Source organism: Prionailurus viverrinus, chromosome A2 (genome assembly GCF_022837055.1).
Source record: "Prionailurus viverrinus isolate Anna chromosome A2, UM_Priviv_1.0, whole genome shotgun sequence".
In the NCBI taxonomy this organism is placed as follows: Eukaryota; Metazoa; Chordata; class Mammalia; order Carnivora; family Felidae; genus Prionailurus; species Prionailurus viverrinus.
In genome coordinates this window covers 34,202,771-34,225,783 of record NC_062562.1, presented here as the reverse complement: position 1 = coordinate 34,225,783, position 23,013 = coordinate 34,202,771, and the positions used below count along the sequence as shown (strand labels likewise).

Sequence of the window (23,013 nt, the reverse complement as noted above, 5' to 3'; positions counted from 1 at the left end):
CACAGCTGCCTGTCATCTTTGGCCAGTGACTTAACCCTCAGCCTGGGTTTCCTGATTTTGTAAGATGTTTTTTTGTTTGTTTGGTTGGTTGGTTTTGTTTGTTAACTTTCGAGAGAGAGAGAGAGTGTGTGTGTGAGAGTGTGTGTGTGTGTGAGCAGGGGAGGGCCGGGGGAAGGCGTACAGACGATCAGAAGCAGGATCCACGCTGATAGCAGTGAGCCCAATAGGGGGCTTGAGCTCACGAATCGTGAAATCATGACCTGAGCTGAAGTTGGCCACCCACTTGACTGAGCCACCCAGGTGCCTCAAGATGGTTTTTAGTCAGGATGGTAGAGATAAGCTAGGTTCCGTAACAGTAACAAGTAACCTCTAGAATCTCAGTGGCTAAAAATCCACAAAGGTTTATTTTTCATGACACATTCTATGTGAGTGACCTGGGAATGTGTCTGTTTTCCTTGAGGCCCCTGGCTGATAGATTAGCTGCCGCATGAATATTCCCATTCCCCATGTCAAGACAGAGAGAACTTAGGGGGAGAGGGGTTGGCAATCAGATGTTGGTCCGGGTGAGTTACACACCATACGTATTTATGAACGATCTTACACGGCCGTACGTAACTTCATCTGAGGCAAGGAAGTATTGGAAGAAGGAAGGTTGCATCAGTGACAACTGCAGAGAGAAATAATACTACTTCATTTTTCACGATTGCCTTGACTATAAGATAACACGCGTGCTTAGTATACTGCCTACACATGGCCAATGCTCCGTAATAGAAGATGAAACTATTCTTATTATTGTTTTTATGATTCAGCAGTTGATTATATTTCTAGCATACTTTACACCATCCACTTACTTAGTAAATTTCTCTTCTCCTTTTTTCTTCCTCCTGAAAATGCAGAGGTGGATTTAACCTTTTCCTCTCTAGACGTACCACAAATTCTTAGTCAGTGCAGCTGAGTTCATGCAGTTTTAGACCCAGTCAGGGACCCTGCTCTTCTGAGCTTAGGTTTACAAAGGTAGCCGATTATTCTATAAGATGATTGCTTTGTGGAGTGATAGCTTGGGTATCTGCAGTGGCTCAGAACTGTGTTCACTGTGTTGGTTTTCAATTTAAGAGCAACAGACTTCAAGCAGGCTTTTTCATCTGAGTCAATGTAGAAATGGTCAATATGTATTATATGTCTATGAAGCTGGTCTCTCGATCAATTGCAATTAGTTTGCAGCAGATTGCATTAACATATCTAAAATTAATACCGTGAGTGTTCTAATGAAAAGGAATTGACCACACCATACTTGTGGCAGTTTTAGTGTCTCTCAAATGTTCTTCACAAATTGTATTTCTTTTTTTCTTTTTCTGTTAATGGCTTTAAGTTGGTATGTCAACATATACTTAATCTATTGATCCTTCCCCATCTGCCTTTTAAAAGTGGTCCCAGAATATAGTATACATCTAATGTTTAATCTTTTCTTTCATTAGGGGACTTCACTAAATGTTTTAGACTTGAATTCTTTTGGTACGTTATGTGATGTGTTAATAAGACTGTTAGGTCAATGTGTATGTTCATGTGTGAAATTTTGTGTTTTTCAAATTACTAATGTTTCATCAAGACTTAAAATTCAGAAGTAAGATTAACAAATCATATACAGCTAATAAATCATATAGTAAATGATGTGACCATAACTTCTCTGGCAATTTATTTTAAAACTCTGGTATTACGTATTTCTAAAGAAGTGCAGACAACTTTAGCATTGAAAACATCATTACCAATATTCAGAAGAGTGGAACAGAAAGATATCTTTAAACTAGATCATGTCAAAATTTGAATTTTTTATGAGTGTGTACAAATTAGGTTGTTTCAGGTCTGAAGGACTTCTGCTTTTCTATTTTTAGAGAAAGTCACTTTGTGGAAATGAAAAATTACCTGTAGCTGGGAACAATTGAACAAAAGGCAGGACTTACTCATTTGGCCATTGTACGGATATTCTTGACTATCTTCCATATGCCAGGCACCATCATATTCTTCTTAAAGATACAAACAATTTGAAGATATACTCTGCCCTTGGGTAAAACTCAGCTTAGTTGAAAGGTTCTAGAGCCTTTTGGAATGTCCCTTATCCAGAAGAGCTCCATGAGTGCATTGTAGCTTGGAGATTCCAGAAGAAAATGCCATTTTAAGAACACATTTGAGGTCCTGAAAGCTAATGGTTCCGTGTTGTAAAGCCCTGTGGACCTTAGTTTATGGTCTTTGTAATGCTGCTTTGGCCGTCCACCAAGGCCATTGACAAAAGACACTAGGCAGTATGACAGGTGATTTTCCTTCACTCTTGTGATCCTGTTGTATGATTGACTTTTTCGGTTTGTGCATTAATGGTATTGTTGTCTTACCTACCCTGGGGCAGTGGTTTTTCTGTTTTTTTGTTTTTTTGTTTGTTTGTTTGTTTTTTTTTTTTTTTGCATCAGGACTCATGGATGGAAATGAGCTTAAACTAGGTATATTCATTTTTTTTTCTTTTAAAAATAGGGAATGATGTTGATCTTCCTGAAAAAAATGAGAATTTATTTGTTCATGTTATTCTGCTCCTTAATTACTTTTTTTCAGCACAGATTAAAAAGTAATTGATAGCGTGAAAAACTTGGAAAAAACTTCTGCATGATACGTAGGCAAAGTTACTTTAATACACGAGTTGCAGTTTTTAGGAAGTAGTTTATTTATGATAATTGTTTCAGGTTACCGTATTCAAATTTGGTTTGTGAAAGAGGTAATCTTCTTCATCACATAATGATTGTACCTAGAGTCCATTAAAAACTGTGGCAAAGAAGTGGATTAGTCTGTGGTCCATTGAACCTCAAAGTGTTAAGAAAATTTTCTGAGATACCTTAGTGATTAACAATGTGCACAGTTATTAAAACAATGCTATGAACTTTATTTGGGGTGGGAATGTGGGGGAGGTATATCCTTTATAATGCATTTCTTAACATTTTGAAAAGTAACTCTTAAGGGGTGCCCACCTGGGTGGCTTAGGCGGTTAAGTCTCCAATTCCTGGTTTTGGCTCGTGTCATGATCTCATGGTTCCTGGGTTCCAGCCCCGAGTCGGGCTCTTCACTGACAGTGCAGTGCCTAATTTGGATTTTCTCCTCCCGCCCCCTCTCTGCCCCTTCCAGCTTCTTCTTGCATGCTCTCTCTTCCTCTCTCAAATAAATAAACTTAAGAAAATAATTTTTATTCTTTTTTTTTAAATGGTCTCATTTATTCTTAAATATTTACAGACTCAGGGAGCTGCAAAAAAAGTGCAGCAGTCCCACATACCCTTCCCCCTCTTCTCCTCACGTTGATATCTTAGGTCTTTTTAGTTCAATATCAAAATTAGGAAATTGATATCGGTACATTCTTGTTAACTAGATGATAGACCCTATTCACTTCTCACCATTTCTTTAAACCTGGATTCATTTGTGTGTGTGGTTGTCTTAAACATTTTTGATTAGAAAAACAAGCATGAAGAATTTATATAGGAGTTTTTTTTTCCTTTTAAAAAAAGGTGTTGCTGATTGTTGTTTGTGGGTACCTATAAGACTGGCTACATACGTTGACTGTCACTTTTCTTATTTGTAAGTGTTCTTACCTCTGTCTTTCTCAATCTCTCTAGGCAGTGCAGTTAACCCCCCGAAGATGGCTGAACCTGCAGGAATACCAGAGCAAGAAACTGATGTCTGACAATGGAGTGAAAGTTCAAAGATTCTTTGTAGCAGACAGTGCGAACGAAGCTCTGGAGGCTGCTAAGAGACTAAGTAAGCTAATTCACAACAGGTGAAATGCACTTGCCCAAATTAGTGACCTCACAGGTAGCAGTGTCCCAGTAGGTAAATTTCTATGTAGTGGGTTATACGAACAGTGCTGATACAGTGGAAAGCTTTTGAATCGCAAAGGCAAAAGAGCCCAATTAGGAAACCTTGATTCTTTTCTTCACGAGATAGCAGCATATGGGATGTCACTCTGGTAATTTTTCCAAAATATTCAGCCATATTGTCACATAGTTCTCTTTTCTTTGGGTTAGTGGCTGGGAGAAATAAGGGTGTAGAGTATCAAAGAGAAACCCACAGCAGGGTAAGGCAGGAAAGATGGTTGGCATCCTTTTTAAGCCTCTAGTAGGGAAAGTTCTCTGAGTGGAGGAGAAGAAGGGGAAGGACATGCATTTGGACATGCTGAGTTTGGGTCAGGGTTTTGCCCTCCCATTTATCAGCTCTGTAACTTTGTATAAGTGCCTTCTTTTTGTGCCTCAGTTTCCTCATTATCTATTAAGGCTAATGTGTTATCTCCTAATGCTGGTGTGCGCCTTCAAGGGAGACTATACATTGGTTTGTGGTAGAAAATCTAATCTCCCTAATTATAGATTGTGAAATTAGGAACCAGATCCTGCTGTTTTTCCACGCATATTCCTTCTGGTAGCATACAGACTCTTTTACTGTCAGTCTGGATTAGCACTGTCCAATAGAAATATAATGTGAGCCACGTAAATATTCCAAAATTTTCTGTATTAAGAAAAGTAACAAGAAATCGGTGAAATTAGTTTTATTAATATATTTTGTTTACCCCAATATGTCCAAACTGCTATCATTTCAACATGTAATTAACGTAAAACAATTATCAATGGGACAGTGTACGTCCAGTTTTTGTCCTCATCTTTAGAAATCTGGTTTGTATCTGACATTCCAGCCCATTTCGTTTCACACAAGCCACATTTCAGATACTTGATAAACATGTGGGGCTGGTGGCTGTGGTGTCAGTCAGCCTAGATCTGGACACTAGAAGGATGTACATGTGTATTCTTTGTCTTCAGGCTTGGAGAGCAATTGTTTCCCACCAGAAAGAATAGAGCATCTGCTAACTGCCCTTGCCAGGCAGCCGTAGCAAACAAGTTTGAGAGTGCAAGATAGAAGCAGGCTCCACATTTCAATTTCCCAATTTTCTATGCTCTTCTAAGAGTAAGTGGCGAGGTACTTCAGGTAGTAATTGTTCTTTTATCTCCCTTACAGAGTTCCCCCAGATGCTTATTTGCCAGATCCTTTCTATGTTATGTCAGTTGAAATGTATGTTTATTCTTTCCTTCAACAAGTATTTATTGATTGTCAGCCACATGTATTAGGCACCGTGGATACAGCTGTGGAAGATAAGCAAGCCCTCTTTCTTTTTAAAACTTACATTCTAGAAGAAAATTAATTTGTAATTTTCAGATGCTAAATGTAGAAATTGAGAGTGACTTATAGTTTAAGAAATGGAAATTGGTTTCATTTTCAAAAACTATAAAAATTGGTTTTCATGGTGAAAAAAAAGGTAAAATTCGACCTACACGAGGATGAGAGCTCCACTGTGCAGTGTGGGAATAGACTCAGTAAAGGTTAGTATTCCAACCTTTTTACATGAAAGGATCATTTTTGTTTTATACTCCTGTGGTTTGGGGAATGGATAATGAGAACAAAGAAATGTAAAGTTCAAGTCGGTCTTTGGTCTTCATTTTCCCCATTATTTCTGCAAATGTGCTGACATGCTAGTATTCCAGGTCCAAGGATTCTTCTTAAGGGAATTCTGGAAGCCAGCTGATTACTACTCCCTCCCCACTTAGGTATAGCATAGCAGGGAGGGCTTACCTTTCAGATTTTCAGTGGAGATTTTGGCTTACTGAACTAAGCGGCTTCTTAGTCACAGATTAGTTTTATAAACATTTATATAGCTGCCACTTTATGGTTGGGCATTCTCTACCGTGTTTGTAAGACAGAATTTTTGCTCTTCAGGAATTAACGAGGTGCCCTTCATATGCTGGGCCCAGGGTGAAAGCATGGAAAGAGACAGACAATAAAGCAAGTTTAAATAAAAGTAAAATTTAGAAAATTAAAATAAACTTTTCAAAAAGCCATTTTGTTTCTTGAGGAGTGGTTTTAGGAAAATCATACTGGATTAAAGGATTGAGAATGACCCAGCTGTGTCTGTACCTGGGCCTGTGCAAACCTGTGATAATTCATTTAAGTGATGTGGCCATGGGAGTGCTTCTCTGATCCTATTTAGAGCTAAAAGGGAATTTAGAGAACAAGTCCAAGCCTCTCATTTGCTGAATGAATGAGTAATCCTTCTCTTACTCAGGGAGGAGTTTTGGAGGAAGGAGGTTCTCCTCTGGCTTTTGTTGTATAATAGACAGTTTTGATCAGAGGGAATATTTATAGTATTGGAAGAAGAGATGGTACCAACTCTAGTTAGTTAAAAGAGTAACAAATTGATTGTAAATATAAAAGTCACTGAGGTTGGCTGGAGAGAGCAAAACAAGAAGCATCTGGCAAAAACTTCACCGCGTTTACCTGATTGTTGCTACAAGGTAGACAAGAATCAATAGCACAAGTTTTACTAAGTAGATTTGAGGTTAAGGTTAAAAAGCTGGACTACACATGCATTTTTCTGCCTGCCCCGACAATTAGGATATTTTAATGGAGAAAAATTACAGAAAAGGGTAATATGCTTAACATAGTAAGTGCTATATAAGAGTTTGTTACTATCATCATCATCAGCAGCAGCATATGATTCCAAGGAATTCACCGCTGTCGTGATTCACATTCATAGACAGATAAGAGACGTGTGATCAGTAGTTTCTTGATCCTGTGTTAAGACTTCATATTTTAATTTGAAAAATTTGTAAATGACTGAAATGCATTTGCTTACTACCTTTCTATTTTATTCATATTTGGATGTATTTGAAATACAATGACACATATAAAATATTTTGCAAATAAGCGTTGGTGTCAGTCATGCCTTTGATTTCCAGGAATCTCCGTATGGATTGTAAAGCTTTCTTTGTGTCTGAACCCACATTCCTGGCTCCTGTTGGCCATCTAGTTGTGGGTGCCTCCATATTTCTTGGCCCAAATGGAATTTGTCACCTCTGGAGGTTGCTCCAAACCTTCTCTTTTTCTTATCTCCTCCTACTTACCCATCTGAGATTCCTCCAGATCATCTTTCTTTTTTCTTTAAGTTTCTATTTGAATTGAATCTAACGTTTCGAGGAACCTCCACACCATTTTCCACAGTAGCCTCACTAGTTTGTATTCCCACCAATGGTTCATGAGTGTTCTTTTTCCTCCATATCCTTGCCAACACCTTTTGTTTCTTGTGTGTTGAGTTTAGCCATTCTGACAGTTGTGAGGTGATATCTCATTAGAGTTTTGATTTATATTTCCTTGATACTAAATGATGATGAACATCTTTTTATGTGTCTTTTGGCTGTCTGTATGTCTTTGGAAGAATGTCTACTCATGTCTTTTGCCCATTTTTTAATTGGATTTTTTGTGCAGTTTTTTTAGTGTTGAATAAGTTCTTTGTATATTTTGGCTACTAACCCTTTATCAGGTATGTCATTTGCAGATATCTTCTCCCATTTCATTGGTTGCCTTTTAGTGTTGTTGATTGTTTCCTTCACTTTGCAGAAGTTTTTTATTTTGATGAGGTCCCAATAGTTCATTTTTGCTTTTGTTTCCCTTGCCTCAGAAGACATATATAGAAAGAAGTTGCTACAGCTGATGTCACGAAGTTCCTGCCTGTGTTCTCGTCTTGGATTCTTGTCTCAAATTTAGGTTTTTAATCCATTTTGAATCTATTTTTGTGTGTGGTGTAAGAAACTCATCCAGTTTCATTCTTTTGCATGTTACTATCCAGTTTTTGCAACACCATTTGTTAAAGAGACTGCACTTTTCCCATTGAATATTCTTTCCTGCTTTGTCAAAGATTAATTGACCTTGTGGTTGTGAGTTTATTTCTGGGTTTTCTATTCTGTTTTATTGCTCTATGTATCTGTTTTTGTGCCAGTACCATACTGTTTGGATTACTGTAGCCGTATAATATAACTTGAAGTCTGGAATTGTGATGCCTCCAGCTTGGCTTTGCTTTTTTAAGATTGCTTTGGCTATTTGGATTGCTTTTGGCACCACTTTTGTGGTGCCATACAAATTTTAGGACTGTTTGTTCTGGTTCTGTGAAAAATGCTGATGGTATTTTGATAGGGATTGCATTGACTCTGTCAATTGCTTTGGGTAGTATAGATATTTTAACAATATTTGTTCTTCTAATCCATGAGCATGAAATGTCTTTCTGTTTCTTTGTGTCCTCTTCAGTTACTTTCATCAGTGTTTTCAAAGTACAGGTCTTTCACCTCTTTGGTTAGTTGTATTCCTAGGTATCTCATTATTTTTGGTGCAGTTATAAATGGTGTTGTTTTCTTAATTTCTCCTTCTGCATGGATCTCACAAACCATTAGATCATGACCTGAGCCAAGAGTCAGATGCTCAACCGACTGAGCCACCTAGGTGCCCCAAAATGCAACAGATTTATTTACATTGATTTTGTGTCCTGCAAATTTATTGAATTCATGGATCAGTTCTGGCAGTTTTTTTGGTGGAGTTGTTCAGATTTTCTTTCTATATATAGTATCATGTCATCTGTAAATTGTGGAAGTTTTTACTTCTTCCTTAACTGATATGGATGCCTTTGATTTCTTTTTGTTGTCTGATTGCTGTGGCTAGGACTTCTAGTACTGTGTTCAATAAAAGAGGTGACAGTGGATGTCCTTTTCTTGTTCCTGACCTTAGGGGAAAAGTTCTCAGTTTTCTCCCATTGATGATAATAGCTGTGGGTTTTTCACATACGGTTTTTATTATGTTCCCTCTAAACCTACTTTGTTGAGGGTTTATATCATGAATGAATGTTGTACTTTGTCAAATGCTTTTTTGCGTCTATTGAAATGATCATACGGTTTGTCTCCTTTCTCTTGTTGATAGGGTGTATCGCATTGTTTGATTTGCAAATGTTGAAACCCCCTTACAACCTAGGAATAAATACCACTTGATTGTTGCGATTTTGTTAGTGTATTGTTGAATTCAGTTTGTTAGTATTTTATTGAGGATTTTTGCATCTATGTTGATCAGGGCTTTTGGCCTGTAGTTCTCTTTTGTGGTGGTGTCTTTATCTGGTTTGGTGTCAAGACAGTGCTGGCCTATTAGAATGAATTTGGAAAACGTTTTCTGTTTTTAAGAGAAGTTTGAGAAGAATAGGTATTAACTCTTCTTTAACTCTTAGAATTTGTCTGTGAAGCCATCTAGTCCTGGACTTTCGCTTGTTGCGTTTTTATTTTGATTTCTGATTCTATTTCTATGCTGGTTATTGGTCTGTTCAAATTCTCTGTTTCTTCCTGTTTCAATTTTGGTAGGTTATATGTTACTCGAAATTTATCCTTCTCTTCTAGGTTGTCCAATGTTGGCCTGTTCCCTTATAATACTTTGTGTTTCTGTGGTGTTGGTTGTTATTTCTCCTCTTTCATTTGTGACTTTGTTTGAGTTCTTTCTCTTTTTTTGTTTTTGATGAATTTGGCTAGTGGTTTATCAATTTTGTTGATCTTTTCAAAGAACTAGTTCCTGGTTTCATTGATCTGTTCTATTGTTTTTTTTAGTTTCTATATCATTTATTTCTGCTCTAATCATTATTATTTCCTTCCTTGTGGTTTTGGGCTTTGTTTGTTGTTCTTTTATTGGCTCCTTTAAGGTGTAAGGTTAGTTTGCTTATTTAATGTTTTTCTTGCTTTTGAGTAGGCCTGGATTGGTATAAACTTCTTTTTTAGAACCACTTTTGCAGTATCCCAAAGGTTTTGGACTGTTACGTGTTCATTTTCATTTGTTTCCATGTACTTTTTTATGAACTTTGATTTCCTTTTGACCCATTCATTGTTTAGTAGTGTGTTATTTAACCTCCATGTATTTTTGGTCTTTCTAGATTTTTTCTTGTGATTTACTTCTAATGTTATAACGTTGTAGTCAGAAAAGATGCATACTATGACTTTGATCTTGAATTTGTTGAGGCTTGTTTTCTGGGCTAACATGAGATCTGTTCTAGAGAATGTTACATATGCACTTGAAAAGAATGTGCATTATGCTGTTTTAGAATGGAATGTTCTGAATATATCTATTAAATCCATCTGTTCCAGGGTGTCATTCAAAACCATTGTTTCCTTGTTGATAGGATTTCTGTCTTGATGATCTGTCCATTGATATAAGTGGGGCGTTAAAGTCCCCTACTATTATTGTATTATTATGAATTAGTTATTAACTGTCTTATGTCTTTGGGTGCTACTCTGTTGGGTGCATAAAAATTTATAATTGTTATATTTTCTTGTTGGATTGTCTCCTTTATTATTATATAGTGTCCTTCTTTGTCTTTTGTTACAGCCTTTGTTTTAAAGTCTATTTTGTCTGATATAGGTATCGCTATTCTGACTTTCTTTTGACTTCCATTTGCATGATAGATGTTTCTCTGTCTCCTCACTTTGAATCTGCACTTGTCTTTAGGTCTAAAATGAGTCTCGTGGGCAGCAGATCCACGGGTCTTATTATTTTTTTTATCTATTCTGTCACCCTGTGTCTTTTGATTGACATGTTTAGTCCATTTACACTCAAAGTAATTACTGGTAGGTATGTTTTTATTGTCATTTTATTATTTGTTTTGATGTCTGTTTCTGAAGATTTTCTCTGATCCTTTCTTGTTTTTCTCTCTTTCATGTTTTACTGATTTTCTTCAGTGATATATTTTGATTTTTTGTCTTTATTCTTTGCATATTTATTAGTGGTTTTTGATATATGGTTGCCATTAGGTTTTTATATAACCTCTTCTGCATATAGCATTCTCAATTAAGTTGATGGTCTTTTAAGTTTGAACCCATTCTTTACTCCTCTCCTCTCTACATTTTAAGTATATGGTGTCATATTTTATATCCCTTTATTTTGTTAAATTTTTGACTGATGTTTTTACAGAAATACTCATTTTTACTGCTTTTGTGTTTCCTACCTTTATACTATCATTTCTGTCTCTCCTTTCCACTCAGTGCCCTTTCATATTTCTTGTAGGGGTGGTTTAGTGGTTATGAACTCCTTTAAGTTTTATCTGAGAAATTCTTTATCTCTCTTCCTATTCTGAATGATAGCCTTGCCGGATAGAATAATCTTGGCTGCACATTTTTGCCTTTCAGCACTTTGAATGTATCATGCCACTGCCTTCTAGCTTAGAAAGTTTTTGCTTGAAAAATCTCCTACTATCCTTATGGGTTTTCCCTTGAAAGTTAATGCTTTCTTTGGTTTTGTTGCTTTTAAAATCTTTTCTTTTTCATCATATGTTTTCCAGTTATTATGTGTCCTGGTGTGGATTTGCTTTTGTTGATTTTGATGGAAGTTCTTTGTGCCTCCTGGATCTGGATATCTGTTTCCTCCCCCAGATTAGGGAAGTTTTCAGCTATTATTTCTTCATATAAATTTTCTGCCCCCTTTTCTCTTTCTTCTTTTGGGACTCCTGTAATATGAATATTACTATGTTTAATGGTGTCACTGGGTTCCCTAAGTCTATTCTTGTTTTGCATAATTCTGTTTTCTCTCTTTTATTCAGCTTGGTTACATTTCTTCAGTTTGTCTCCTAGGTCACTAATTTATTCCTCTGATTCTTCTATCCTACTGTTCATTCCTTCAGGTGTGTTTCTCACTGCATTTACTTTTCACCCTTTATCTCTGTTGTTTTTCCTTCTCTGTGTGTTAAGGCCCTCATTTATGTCTTCTACAATTTTCTCAAGTCTAATGAGTGTACATATGATCACTCTTATTTCTATATGTTTTGCTTAAATCTCCGGCCATGGCCTTATCCTAGTCTTTCTTTTGGGATAAATTTCTCTGTCTTCTCATTTCCTCTAAGTCTGTATGCCTCTTTCTGTGTGTGTTAGGAAAGTCAGCTACATCTCCTGTTCTTGAGGGTAATGGCCTTATGAAGACGAGAACCTGTAATGCCCTGCCATGTCATGTCTCTTGTTCCCAAAGGTTGATGCTTCTGGGAGTGTCTCCAGTGTGTGCTGTGCATGCTGTGCTATTTTGTTCCAGCCACTTTATCCTCTACTCCAGTTGTTTACAAAGGGCCTGTTTGCCTGATGTGGACAGTGTTGGATCCTTGGCTTGAATGTGGCATGTTTTAATTAGGCGTGCTCTGATCTGCTTGTGAAATGAGACCTCTTGCTGCTGCCACTGGAACCAAGGCTCCACAAACCTGTTTGGTTGGGAGATGTGTTGTGGACAGGAGTTCGGACTACTCTTATCAGGAAGGAGGACTGGGAAGGGCGGTTCCATCAGGATGTGGTGGGGTGGGGCTTGGTGTAAGCAAGCTAGGTAGTAAGTGTCTGAGCTGTGCTGGTTCCCACAGGTGGCCCTGTGCTTATACTGAGGGATGGTGGAGGGAGATGGTTTCCCCCAGTTCCTCTGTTCCTGGAGGGGTTTCTTCACAGGTTCTGCCCCTCTGGGACATACTCCAAGATGTGGAAGCCCCAGGTGCTCTTCAGATGGCTGTTTCCATGCTGTATGTCTGTGGGGTATTTGCCCTGCCTTTTCTCCATGAGCAACTCCAATGTCCTCTGAGCTCCCCCAGAACTGAGCATGCTGACCTTCAAAATTCCAGACTCCAAGCCCCGCTGGCTGCAAGTACTCATGGCCCTCTAAGCCAATTGCTGCCGGCATTCACCCTCCCTGTGGATTCTCCAATGTGCTAGTCTGTCTCTTGGCCCTTTCTGTTACTGTGGCTTTCCCTCCACTGTAATAATGGCCACAATCTGTTTCTCTCCCAAGCTGTCTCCACTCTTCCCATCCTCCTTGATGTAGTCTCCCCTGTACCCTCAGTTGTGGAGTTCGTTTTGCTATTCCTTAGAGTTGGGGAGTATTTAGGATGATATGATAGTTATCTAGTTGTAATCATAGGAGGAGGTGAACCTGGAAACTTCCTACTCCACCACCATCTTCCCTTCCTTCCCCAAATGTTGCTGTTTTTAGTGCTGTGTTGTTACTTTGCTAAGCAAAGAAGCAGGTAGAGTAAGGTTAAAAACTTGCCAAAGTTGTATAGCTAATAAATGACAAAGATAGGATTTCTACCAGCCAGATTAGATTTAATCTCCTCCCCAAACGTTTTTCCTCTTTGCTAACCTAATGATGATATTCTTGGGAGATTTTTGTGTGTGAGTCAGCATGTTTAAGATGGAAAATGCATATTAATAAAATTAGAAGATTGAATTAAAACGATGTGGCAGGTTCTAAGGCACAATTTATAGAAACTGTAATCTGCAGACATTTTCTTAATGATTCATTTTGTTGTATCTCTTTGGGCAAAAGAACATTTGCCATATAGTTATGGAAAGCTTGTTCATTTGAACATTTATTTGAAATGGGTAATGCAAACCTTTTTTTGTGTGAAACACAATTCATAATGATAACATATTGAGTGAGAGCCTCATTTTCTTGTGTAGAAAGTAGACTTATGTCTGATTGAGAGAGCAAATTTGGTTTGGTGAATTAAGTTTTTAATATGTGGATAATACTCATTTCTGAAGCAGTATGTATGAACCACCTTTTGTAATCATACTTTAAGGAGGGCATTGTGTCTCTTGCATACAATTTTCTCAGAAGGTTTAGTAGTTATGCTTTCCTCTGTTGTTAAATTTAATGTATACAATCAATAGTTAATTACAGAATACCTACTGTATGCATAGCTAATCTTTATGTTGCCTTTCAATTCTCTTTAAAGGTGAATGAAAGAATATGTCTCTCATGTAAATCAAAACCCTGTCTTAAGGGAGTATTTGCATATAACTATAGGTGAAACTACCTTTTAGTTTTAGGAATCTCCATAATTTATTAATTTTTCCAGTCATGTTGATGTGAGACTCTCAACATTTGATTAAGCAAGAAGAGTATAATTCAGAAACTCACAGTTTTATTTTTTGCCAGGAAAGAAATTGAAATATGAATGGAAAAATTAATCTTCTCTGAGCTAATGACATGCATCCTAAAATGGAGATAAGGAGCTTTTATTGAACTTGAATAGCTTTGGATTGCTTTCAGCTACAACATGTTTCCATTTGTCAATATGATAACTTATTCTCTGAGTTTTATATAATCACATCCTATAAAGCCTGGTGAATTACAGCATTAAGGAATTGTATTTTATGTAAAAAGGAAACTGCTGCCCATTGACTACTGATTGACGTATACTATTAACACTGTAGGCAGTTAAATTCATGGCAAACCTCCTCGATTTTGTGGCTTTGTCCTGTCACCTTATGTGGTTAGGATCTTGCAAAAGATTTTACATCCTGTGTGTTGAGATGATGGTCATGATTGTCTTATAAAGACAGTTTGAGGGTAGCCTTGATTTCTGTGTATTAAATCTTCATTTTACTTTTGTATCAGCCTTTCATTATTTTGAATCTGGAATCAGGGCAAAGAAGGAAGAGTCCTGGCAAGTGTGGTCCATCAGAGTTGAAGCAGTGTTTGCTTTCTAGGAGTAATCGTGGTGCCTTCACGAGATAGATGGTTTCTGTGATGAGATGTGTTCCTGGCTGTTTTGATGTCTTTTGATGCCTTTCTATTTTTTGAGCCTGATTTTCTCACCTCCTTTGTGCACCTTCCTAATATCTCTTCTGTAATTTACTTTATGCTTATTTCAACTAGAGTTAATTTTTATTGCTTTCCGCTGAGAACTCTGACTCATCCAGACAACAAAAAGTGCTTAGCATAGGTCCTGAGACATAGTAAATGCTCATTAAATATTTTTACTTAGAAAATTTTCACTTGCTCATGTTTACTTCCAAATGATCCTTAAAGAAACACCTTGATTGACTTTAAAGACTTTCCTTAACTGTCTTTATGAATGGATCCCCTTCAACAAGTTGTGTCTTTTAATATTTTATATGGTACATATTTTCCAAAGAGATCCCCCATTTTATGAAATGTTCCTTTCTATTCTTCCTGAATCTGCAGATATGCATGGGCTTCTCTGGTCATCTCCTTAGAATTTCTCTCTCTCCTTAGAATTCTCTCTAGAATTTTCGCTTCTTTTTCCTAATTGTCCTCTGGTGTTCACTGATAGAAACGGCAGGGGACCTATAGAGTCAGGACAAGATCAAGGCAGGTTGTAGGCAGGCAGGCTTTAGGGAAGTGCACATGTAACTTCCTCTCAGTTTCCTTAGAAACTAATGAGGACAGCACTTTGAAAGTAAATGTCTTAACTTGAATTTCAGTGGTATACTAAAGCAAGGATTAATTATTCTTCTCACATTTTAACCAATAAAAATTGTAGTGGTGACATTAACCTTTGGCCTCTTGCTATGTGCCTGGCATTGTGCTGAGCATTCAGTAAGCATTCATGTAATCTTCATTTAAACCAGAGGGAGACGTTTTCCTTTAGGGACTGGTTCTGAATATCACCAGATCTCCACATGCCCGTGATTGTGTATCCACGGTAACTGACATAATTTCACTTTCTGTTTTCTCAGTGTGTCATTAATGCAGTTTATTTATCAACTTGTGTTTTAGAGCTACCTCATTGTGAGTAAACAAAGAAGTTATGTTGCCACATGGTCTCATTTTCCAGGACTTTCCTGTGAACTGTTGCTCCCTGGGGTCTTTTAAGTCACCAGAGGGTAGCTTACGGGGTTGTAAATGTAGAACAACTTTGCCCGGGCTAGGTGGGCATGGGGAGTAGCTCTGTATTAACTATCTGGATAGAGTGGCCTTTTTAATGAACTCTTAAATGTAAACAGACAAGTCTCTTCTGCTTATGAAAGTAACATGCTTTATTATTTCGATTTAAAAAAACACAGAAAAGTACAACGAAGTGGAAACCTCCTCAAATCTCATTATCCAGAGGGAACCTTCCTTAATATTAACATATTTCCCTCCATTTTTCTTATGCATTCATTCATCCAGTCAGTCAGCAACATTAATTCCTGTGCACATATGTACATAAACATAATTGAGAGGCAATCTTTGTTTGTAAATTTGGGGAAAATATAATGCATATAGGCTTGTAATTCTGCTTTACAAATTTTGCATCATAACTTAAGCATTACCCAAATATTAATTTTTTTTCAAAAACACTGTTTTAATGGTTGTATGGTAATTCCAGTTTGACTATGTTATTTCTTTTTTTTAAACGTTTTTAATATTTATTTATTTATTGAGAGACAGAGACAGAGTGTGAGTGGGGGAGAGGCAGGAAGAGAGAGAGGGAGACATAGAATCCGAAGCAGGCTCCAGGCTCCCAGCTGTCAGCACAGAGCCCGATGCAGGCTTGAACCCACAAACTGTGAGATCATGACCTGAGCCGAAGTCAGACGCCCAACTGACTGAGCCACCCAGGCACCCCTTGGCTATGTTATTTCTTATCATGACTCATTTAGATTTTTTTTTCCTATTTTGGCATATTAGGTAATGCTAGTCTTATAATACATAAACTACCAAATTCCCAGTAGCTTAATATAATAAAGAAGTATTTCAGTTGTTTTAAGTTTATTTATTTAGTTTTGAGAGAGAGAGAGAGAACGAGTGGGGAGGGGCAGAGAGGGAATCCCAGACAGCCTCTGCACCATCAATGTGGAGCCCGACGTGGAGGTTGATCTCATGAACCGCACTGTGAGGTCATGACCTGAGCTGAAATCAGGAGTTGGACGCTTAGCCGCCTGAGCCACCAGGAGCTCCTAAAGAGGTATTTCTTAGTCACTTAGAAGTCCGGTGTGGTGTTCTGAGTCTGCCTCCAAGTGCCGACTCACAGATCGAGCTTCCTGTGGTTCCACTCTGCCCCCTTCAACACATGGCTCCCAAACGTGACCTGGCAGTTGTGTTCATCCCAACCACTTAACAGGTGAAGAGAGCACGGAGGATTACCTGTAGACATTTTGCACGGGGCCACATCGCTTCAGCTCACACTCTAATGGCCGAAGCTCCTCAGCTGATCACAGTGAACAAGAGAGACTGGGCCGTTGTCTCAAGGCACGCTCAGGAAGAGGAGGAAGTGGGTTCGGTGATAATGTAGTATTCTCTGTAGCATTTAGAATTTGGAGGAAATGGGGCGCCTGGGTGGCGCAGTCGGTTGAGTGTCCGACTTCAGCCAGGTCATGATCTCGCGGTCCGGGAGTTCGGCCCCGTGTCAGGCTCTGGGCTGATGGCTCGGAGCCTGGAGCCTGTTTCCGATTCTGTGTCTCCCTCTCTCTCTGCCCCTCCCCCGTTCATGCTCTGTCTCTCTCTGTCCCAAAAATAAATAAACGTTGGGAAAAAAAAAAAAGAATTTGGAGGAAATGGGTCTCTCTGCGTCCTGGCTTAGGCTGAACGTGGACTGTACAATGAGAACAGACCTCTCCCTCCGGCCGTGTTTTGATTACTTCAGCCACAACTGACTTGACTAGAACATTGAGGATGGTAATGCGTACTTCATGGAACGATTCTGATAAAAACACGCAAATACCTTCTACAAGTGAGGCACTCACCCAATTCCCTTCCTTCTTCTTTTCCTTCTTTTTTGACCCAATCTGAGTGCGTGTTCTGAAGTGTAATAAAAGGAATATAATAATAGTTATTAAAAACATCAACAGCAGATGAAAAAAAGGCTCATTGCTTTTGAAATAACACCCGAGTGTTAAACTATATTTAGTGTGCAGCTCGTCAGATGATTTGATAATGAGTATATTACTCATATACTGTTGGTTGATATTTTCTAGGGAGATGGTGGTATATGAAATCAAAAGTTGAATAATTTTGAAAGAAAATGAAAACCGTTCTTTTTTATACTCTAACAGAATAAATATTACCTAAGGAATTATGCTTTTAAGATGCTACGCTGTTCCCCAAGGTGGTTGTTACAGGAGTTGGCAGTGTTTAACAGATGTTCACAAGTCGTACCAAGGCTCCACTTGAGTTTTCTAGGTTACTTACAAAAACGTCAGGAAATGAATTGAGAAAGTTAAAAAAAAAAAAAAACATTGCTTGATTTACCTTAGGAGGAAAACCAGATGAGTAAACAAGCTACCTCAATTATGTATTTCTTTTTTTGTTTCTACTTTCATTCAACATGGAACACGCTAAGGGATGTGTGAGTCTGTTGTTCTCTCAAATTAAATGTGGGCCAAGTATTAGAATATTTTTTGTCTTCAAGGCTTTTATTTGAGCGAAGATACTAGTCACTTCAGTATGGGGAGAAAGAAGCAGATGGGGTGTGGATAACAGGGGAGAAATCACAGTGCTGGAAGTATTTGATATGCAAAACTCCAACTGTTCCCAGTCTTCAGGTGCTAGATGTAGCACTGAAGAACAACTTCACATAAATATATATTTTCTTTATAAATAAACTACACGTGAGCATCGTAAACATGAGAACATATAGATCCCTTCATGACTTTCCTCTTGCTTGGAATTCCTTACTGCTCTAACGTCCTCAGTGGATTCAGGTTAAACTCACATGGCCGCTTGTGCATGACGTACTCATGATCTCTCTTTCCCCCACTGTCTGCCTCTGTGTGCTTATTTTCTGTTGTGTGGTCACATCGCTTTCTTTCTTGCCTTTGTTCATGTTCCTTCCTCCCCAGAGTACCTTCTAACCCAGTGGAGATCACTGTGGAGTTGGTCTTAAATTCATATCCTGAGCCTGCCCCATGCTAGCTGTGTGACCCTAGGTGAGTGACCTAACTTGTAGAATTCTCAGTTTCCCCATCTGTAAAATGGGTTTAGTAATAATACTTGCTTCCTGGGTTTAGCAATAATACTTGCTTCCTAGGATAGCTATGAAAGTGAAATGAAGTCGTGTGTATAAGGTATAGCAGAGTCTCAGTAGCGGGTAGCTGGAATCATTGTCATTATTATTATCTCCCATTCATCTTGGTCCAGCTTAACTGTCACCTCTCATAGATACCTTCTGGGAGATGTGTGGTGGTGTTTAAGTTGGTGGACTCTGGAGTCCACAGCCTTGGTTTCAGGCTTTGCTGTACCCCCTTACTAGCTGCATTTTAACTCCTGTAGGACTCCACTTCCTCATCTGTAAAATATGGGGCATCAGTACTATGGGCTTGGTTGGGGAAATGTCCTAGGTCTTATTACAGTGTCTGGCTCAGAAGAAACATGGGTAGATGTTGTCGTAATATATATTTATATATTTGAATTGAGATACAATTGACATGACATATTAGTTTCACGTAATGATTCAATATGTGTATATATTGGGAATGATCACTACATTCAATCTAGTTAGCATCTATCACCAATCTAGTTAGCATCTATCACCACATATAATTAGAAGATTTTTTTTGTTTTCTTGTGAAGAGAACTTTGAAGATCTCCTTTCTTACCAACTTCCAAATATACAGTACAGTATTTTTGACTATAGTCACTGTGCTGTGCATTATGTTCATGTGGCTTATTTAGTTATTATTTATGTATTTATATTTTATTTTAGAGAGAGAGAGAGAGTGCACGCAGGGGAGAGGGGCAGAGGGAGGAGAGAAAGAATCTTAAGCAGGCTTCATACTCAACACCGAGCCTGTCACGGGGCTCTGTCTCACGACTGTGAGATCATGACCTGAGCTGAAATTAGGAGTCAGATGCTTAACTGAGTGAGCCACCCAGGTGCCCCTTATTTATTTTATAACTGGCAGTTTGTACCCTTTGACCCCCTTTACCTATTTCACCCACCCTGCGCCCCTTGCCTCTGGAAACCACCAATCTGTTCTCTGTTTCTGTAAGTTCTTTGTTTTGTTTTGTTGTTTTTTTAGATCCCACACATAAGTGAGATCATACGGAATTTGTCTTTCTCTGTTTTGACTTATTTCATGTAGCCTAATCCCTTCAGAGCCCATCCATTTTGTTGCAAATGGCAAGACTTCCTTCCATTTTATGGCTAAATAGTATTCCAGAGAGAGAGAGAGAGAGAGAGAGAGAGAGAGAGGGAGAGGGAGAGAGAGAGAATGTGTATGGTTATACATCTTTATTCATCCATTGACAGACACTCAGGTTGTTTTCATGTCTTGGCTATTGTAAATAATGCTGCAATAAATGTCAGGGTGCAGATACCTTTTCAAGTTAGTGTTTTCGTTTCCTTCGTACAATTATACACAAGTGGGATTCCTGGATCCTAGGATAGTTCTATTTTTAATTTTTTGAGGAGCCTCTATACTGTTTTCCATCGTGGCTACACCAGTTTATGTTCTCACCAACAGGGCAGTTGTTGGCATATTGTTCTCACCAACAGGGCCGTGGTTTTTGCTGTTACAGTAAGTGTTGTGCTCCACGTGTGTGCACACGGTGGGGGTAGCAGCTGCAATTTAACCCGAGGGGTCTATATCCCAGAGGAAGCACACTCTTCATGAGATAGTTGTGATCTGACCTCCCACACAATGCTTTGTATTTGAGAAATAGATTATATGTGTTCCCATAAACCAAGACAGGAGGTTTCAAGAATTATCTTCCTAAAATTTTCATACATGTCCCTAAGCATAGATGACTATCTCTATTAACTTTGCCTGGGACCGACGTGGATACATCTGTTATTCCAGAACTGTTATTAATAGCAATTCCATTCACTCTCAAAACTGTCTCCCATTTAAACAATGAAGTAAGTGCTCACCTTACTCGAAGAGTAACTTTAAGGATGACTTTTTGATTACAGCTGTCTTCAATATGAAGCCTGTTCAGTAGGACAGAATAGGACAGCTTTGAGTATTACCCCATTAGTTCACTCAGCTTTTAAGTGAAAGACAAACAGGCACTGAATAGGCCTTCCTGACACTGTTAGGGATGAATGCAGGGGCAGGGGTATAAAACACTTGGGTCGGACAAAGCTTGTGCCTCTGTTCCAGGGCTAAGGCTGTTTCCCATTCATTTTTGCATGCCTGGTACTTCAAATGTAGTATGCATTCCATAAATGGTTATGGATTGGAAAAATCAATGAGAATAGATAGCCTAAAGAACCTTCCATCTAGGTTAACACTTGCCAAGAGGGACTTTTCTGATGCACACACCCAGCAGGTTTTCTTTACTGCCATTGGGCCATGTCCTTAAGCTCGGTAGGAAGAAGGCAAAACTTAGGGAGTAGCAGCCCTGTGGGCTGTGGCAGGAAGGTGGAAGCCATTAACAGAGACATCAGGTAGGTAATTACTGTCGGGAAAGAGAAGCATGCTGCCTGAAAGAAGTGTACGTGGCCACCTTCCGTGATAGGATTCTGTGGACAACCCCTCAAAGAGATACTACTTTGAGTATACCCCAGATTGTTTTTTTTTTCCTTTGTAGCTTGGTAAACTTTTGGGTACCCAGTCAGAATTCAACAGACTAAGGAGTTTAGATACTCACCAGCCAAACTCATGAGAGTGATGTGTAAGCCAGAATGCCATTGGGGCCCTTTTACAAAATGCAGTGTTTTCCTTCTGACTGGGATATTCATATCCACCATCCTAATTGATGTCTTAGAAGGCAGATTTATCTTGTTTTACCTATACCTGGGATTTTTTTTTTTCCCTTCCCAAGCAGAAGAGCACACTTCAGCAGAAGCTGAGGCTTTCAGAATACTCACGCACTCAGCAAATATTTATTGGACACATGTGTTAGGTGGTTGGACATATATTGGCTAACATTGTCTTGAGAACTTGATGTATGTTTAATAAATGTGGTTAAGTGCTTTGCTTGTTTTGTCTCAAAATCCTCATAAGATATTTCGGAGGTAAGCCATCATCTCGTTTGTAGAAGAATCCTAAGAGGTCCAGGCAGGCTGGACTCTGAGGCTGCCCTTTTAATAGGTATAATAATATGCTGTACAAATTCCAGAAAAAAATAGAGCTCTTCTGAGTGACAGAAAAGCAAAGACAAAGGCTTTTACTTCGGCATCCAAAGCCAAGGGACCAAGGCCTCTAGTGTCCATAGCCCTGCCGAGGAAGCTGCCTGCCTTCACCCAGGGACTCTGATGCACGTCTGCACACCCTCTTGCTTCCCACAGTTTAGTCCAAAACACTCTCAACTGGACAGGCACCCACCAAAGCCCTCCCTTCCTGCTTGAGGCCTGTCTGACATCCTGTCTCTTGGATCTCTTGATGTTGTTAATCGAAACTCTCAAGAGTCCTGGTGTCTCCCCTTCCCCTGCCGTGAATACTGCAAGCAGCACCCATTAGCTGAGCAAGGATTTCGGTCTGTTGTGTTTCACATCACAAAGATATTCTCAATATAGAAACATCCGCTGTCATGATTCATTGCCTTTGAACTTCACAGTGGGTTAGAGTTTAAAGGGGTCTTTTGTGAACGTTGAAGTCCCTGAAGAAGGTGGATTGCTAAGATTTTCCACTTGGCCAATAGTATGGAACTCCAACTAATGATAGAGAATGATACTTTCATTGTTTCATTTTTAACATCTGTGGCTGAAAGGCTTGTGCGTCCATAACAGGCCAAGCAACTTTTTATTTGTTCAGCTTCCTTTGATTTAACCAGAGTAGTTTTGGTGATGGTTGTGGCCCAGGTGTGTGTGTGTGTGTGTGTGTGTGTGTGTGGGTGTGTGGGTGGAGGGTACTGTTATAGAACTTTGATGTTGAGTACTGTTCATTTGGAAAGAGTGATACAATTAAAAGTCTTGTGTGATTCTCTCTGGTTTTTATAAACTTCAGTTCAGCTAACTTTTTTTTCCCTCTTAAATCCCTTATGAACTTTTTTTTTTTTTAATTTTTTTTTTTTTTTAACGTTTTTTATTTTTGAGACAGAGAGAGACAGAGCATGAACGGGGGAGGGGCAGAGAGAGAAGGAGACACAGAATCGGAAGCAGGCTCCAGGCTCCGAGCCATCAGCCCAGAGCCTGACGCGGGGCTCGAACTCACGGACCGCGAGATCGTGACCTGGCTGAAGTCGGACGCTTAACCGACTGCGCCACCCAGGCGCCCCTCCCTTATGAACTTTCAATTTAAAACTGTATCAATGATTGATAAACATCATCTGTAGCTCTACTATCTTATTGATTTTCACTTTCTGTTTTCAATAATAAAAATCTTTTACGCTTAAGACCAGGAGGGTATCAGATTAACAGACTTCCTGGACCATTGGGCAACATTCAATTGATATTCAGTAACTTACTGAGAAAATAGTTTGTATAAGTGAAGTTAGTGGGGATACAGAGAA

General features: G+C 38.8%; 1 protein-coding gene across 1 annotated transcript in view; it reads left to right on the top strand.

Annotated features, from left to right (window-relative positions):
* SUCLG2 (succinate-CoA ligase GDP-forming subunit beta) overlaps window positions 1-23,013 on the top strand; it is a 278,731-nt gene that overhangs the window by 49,246 nt on the left and 206,472 nt on the right. Inside the window, exon 2 of the mRNA XM_047842935.1 lies at window positions 3,645-3,786. Within this exon, the coding sequence (XP_047698891.1) occupies window positions 3,645-3,786 (142 nt within the window). The remainder of the gene's footprint in view (window positions 1-3,644; window positions 3,787-23,013) is intronic.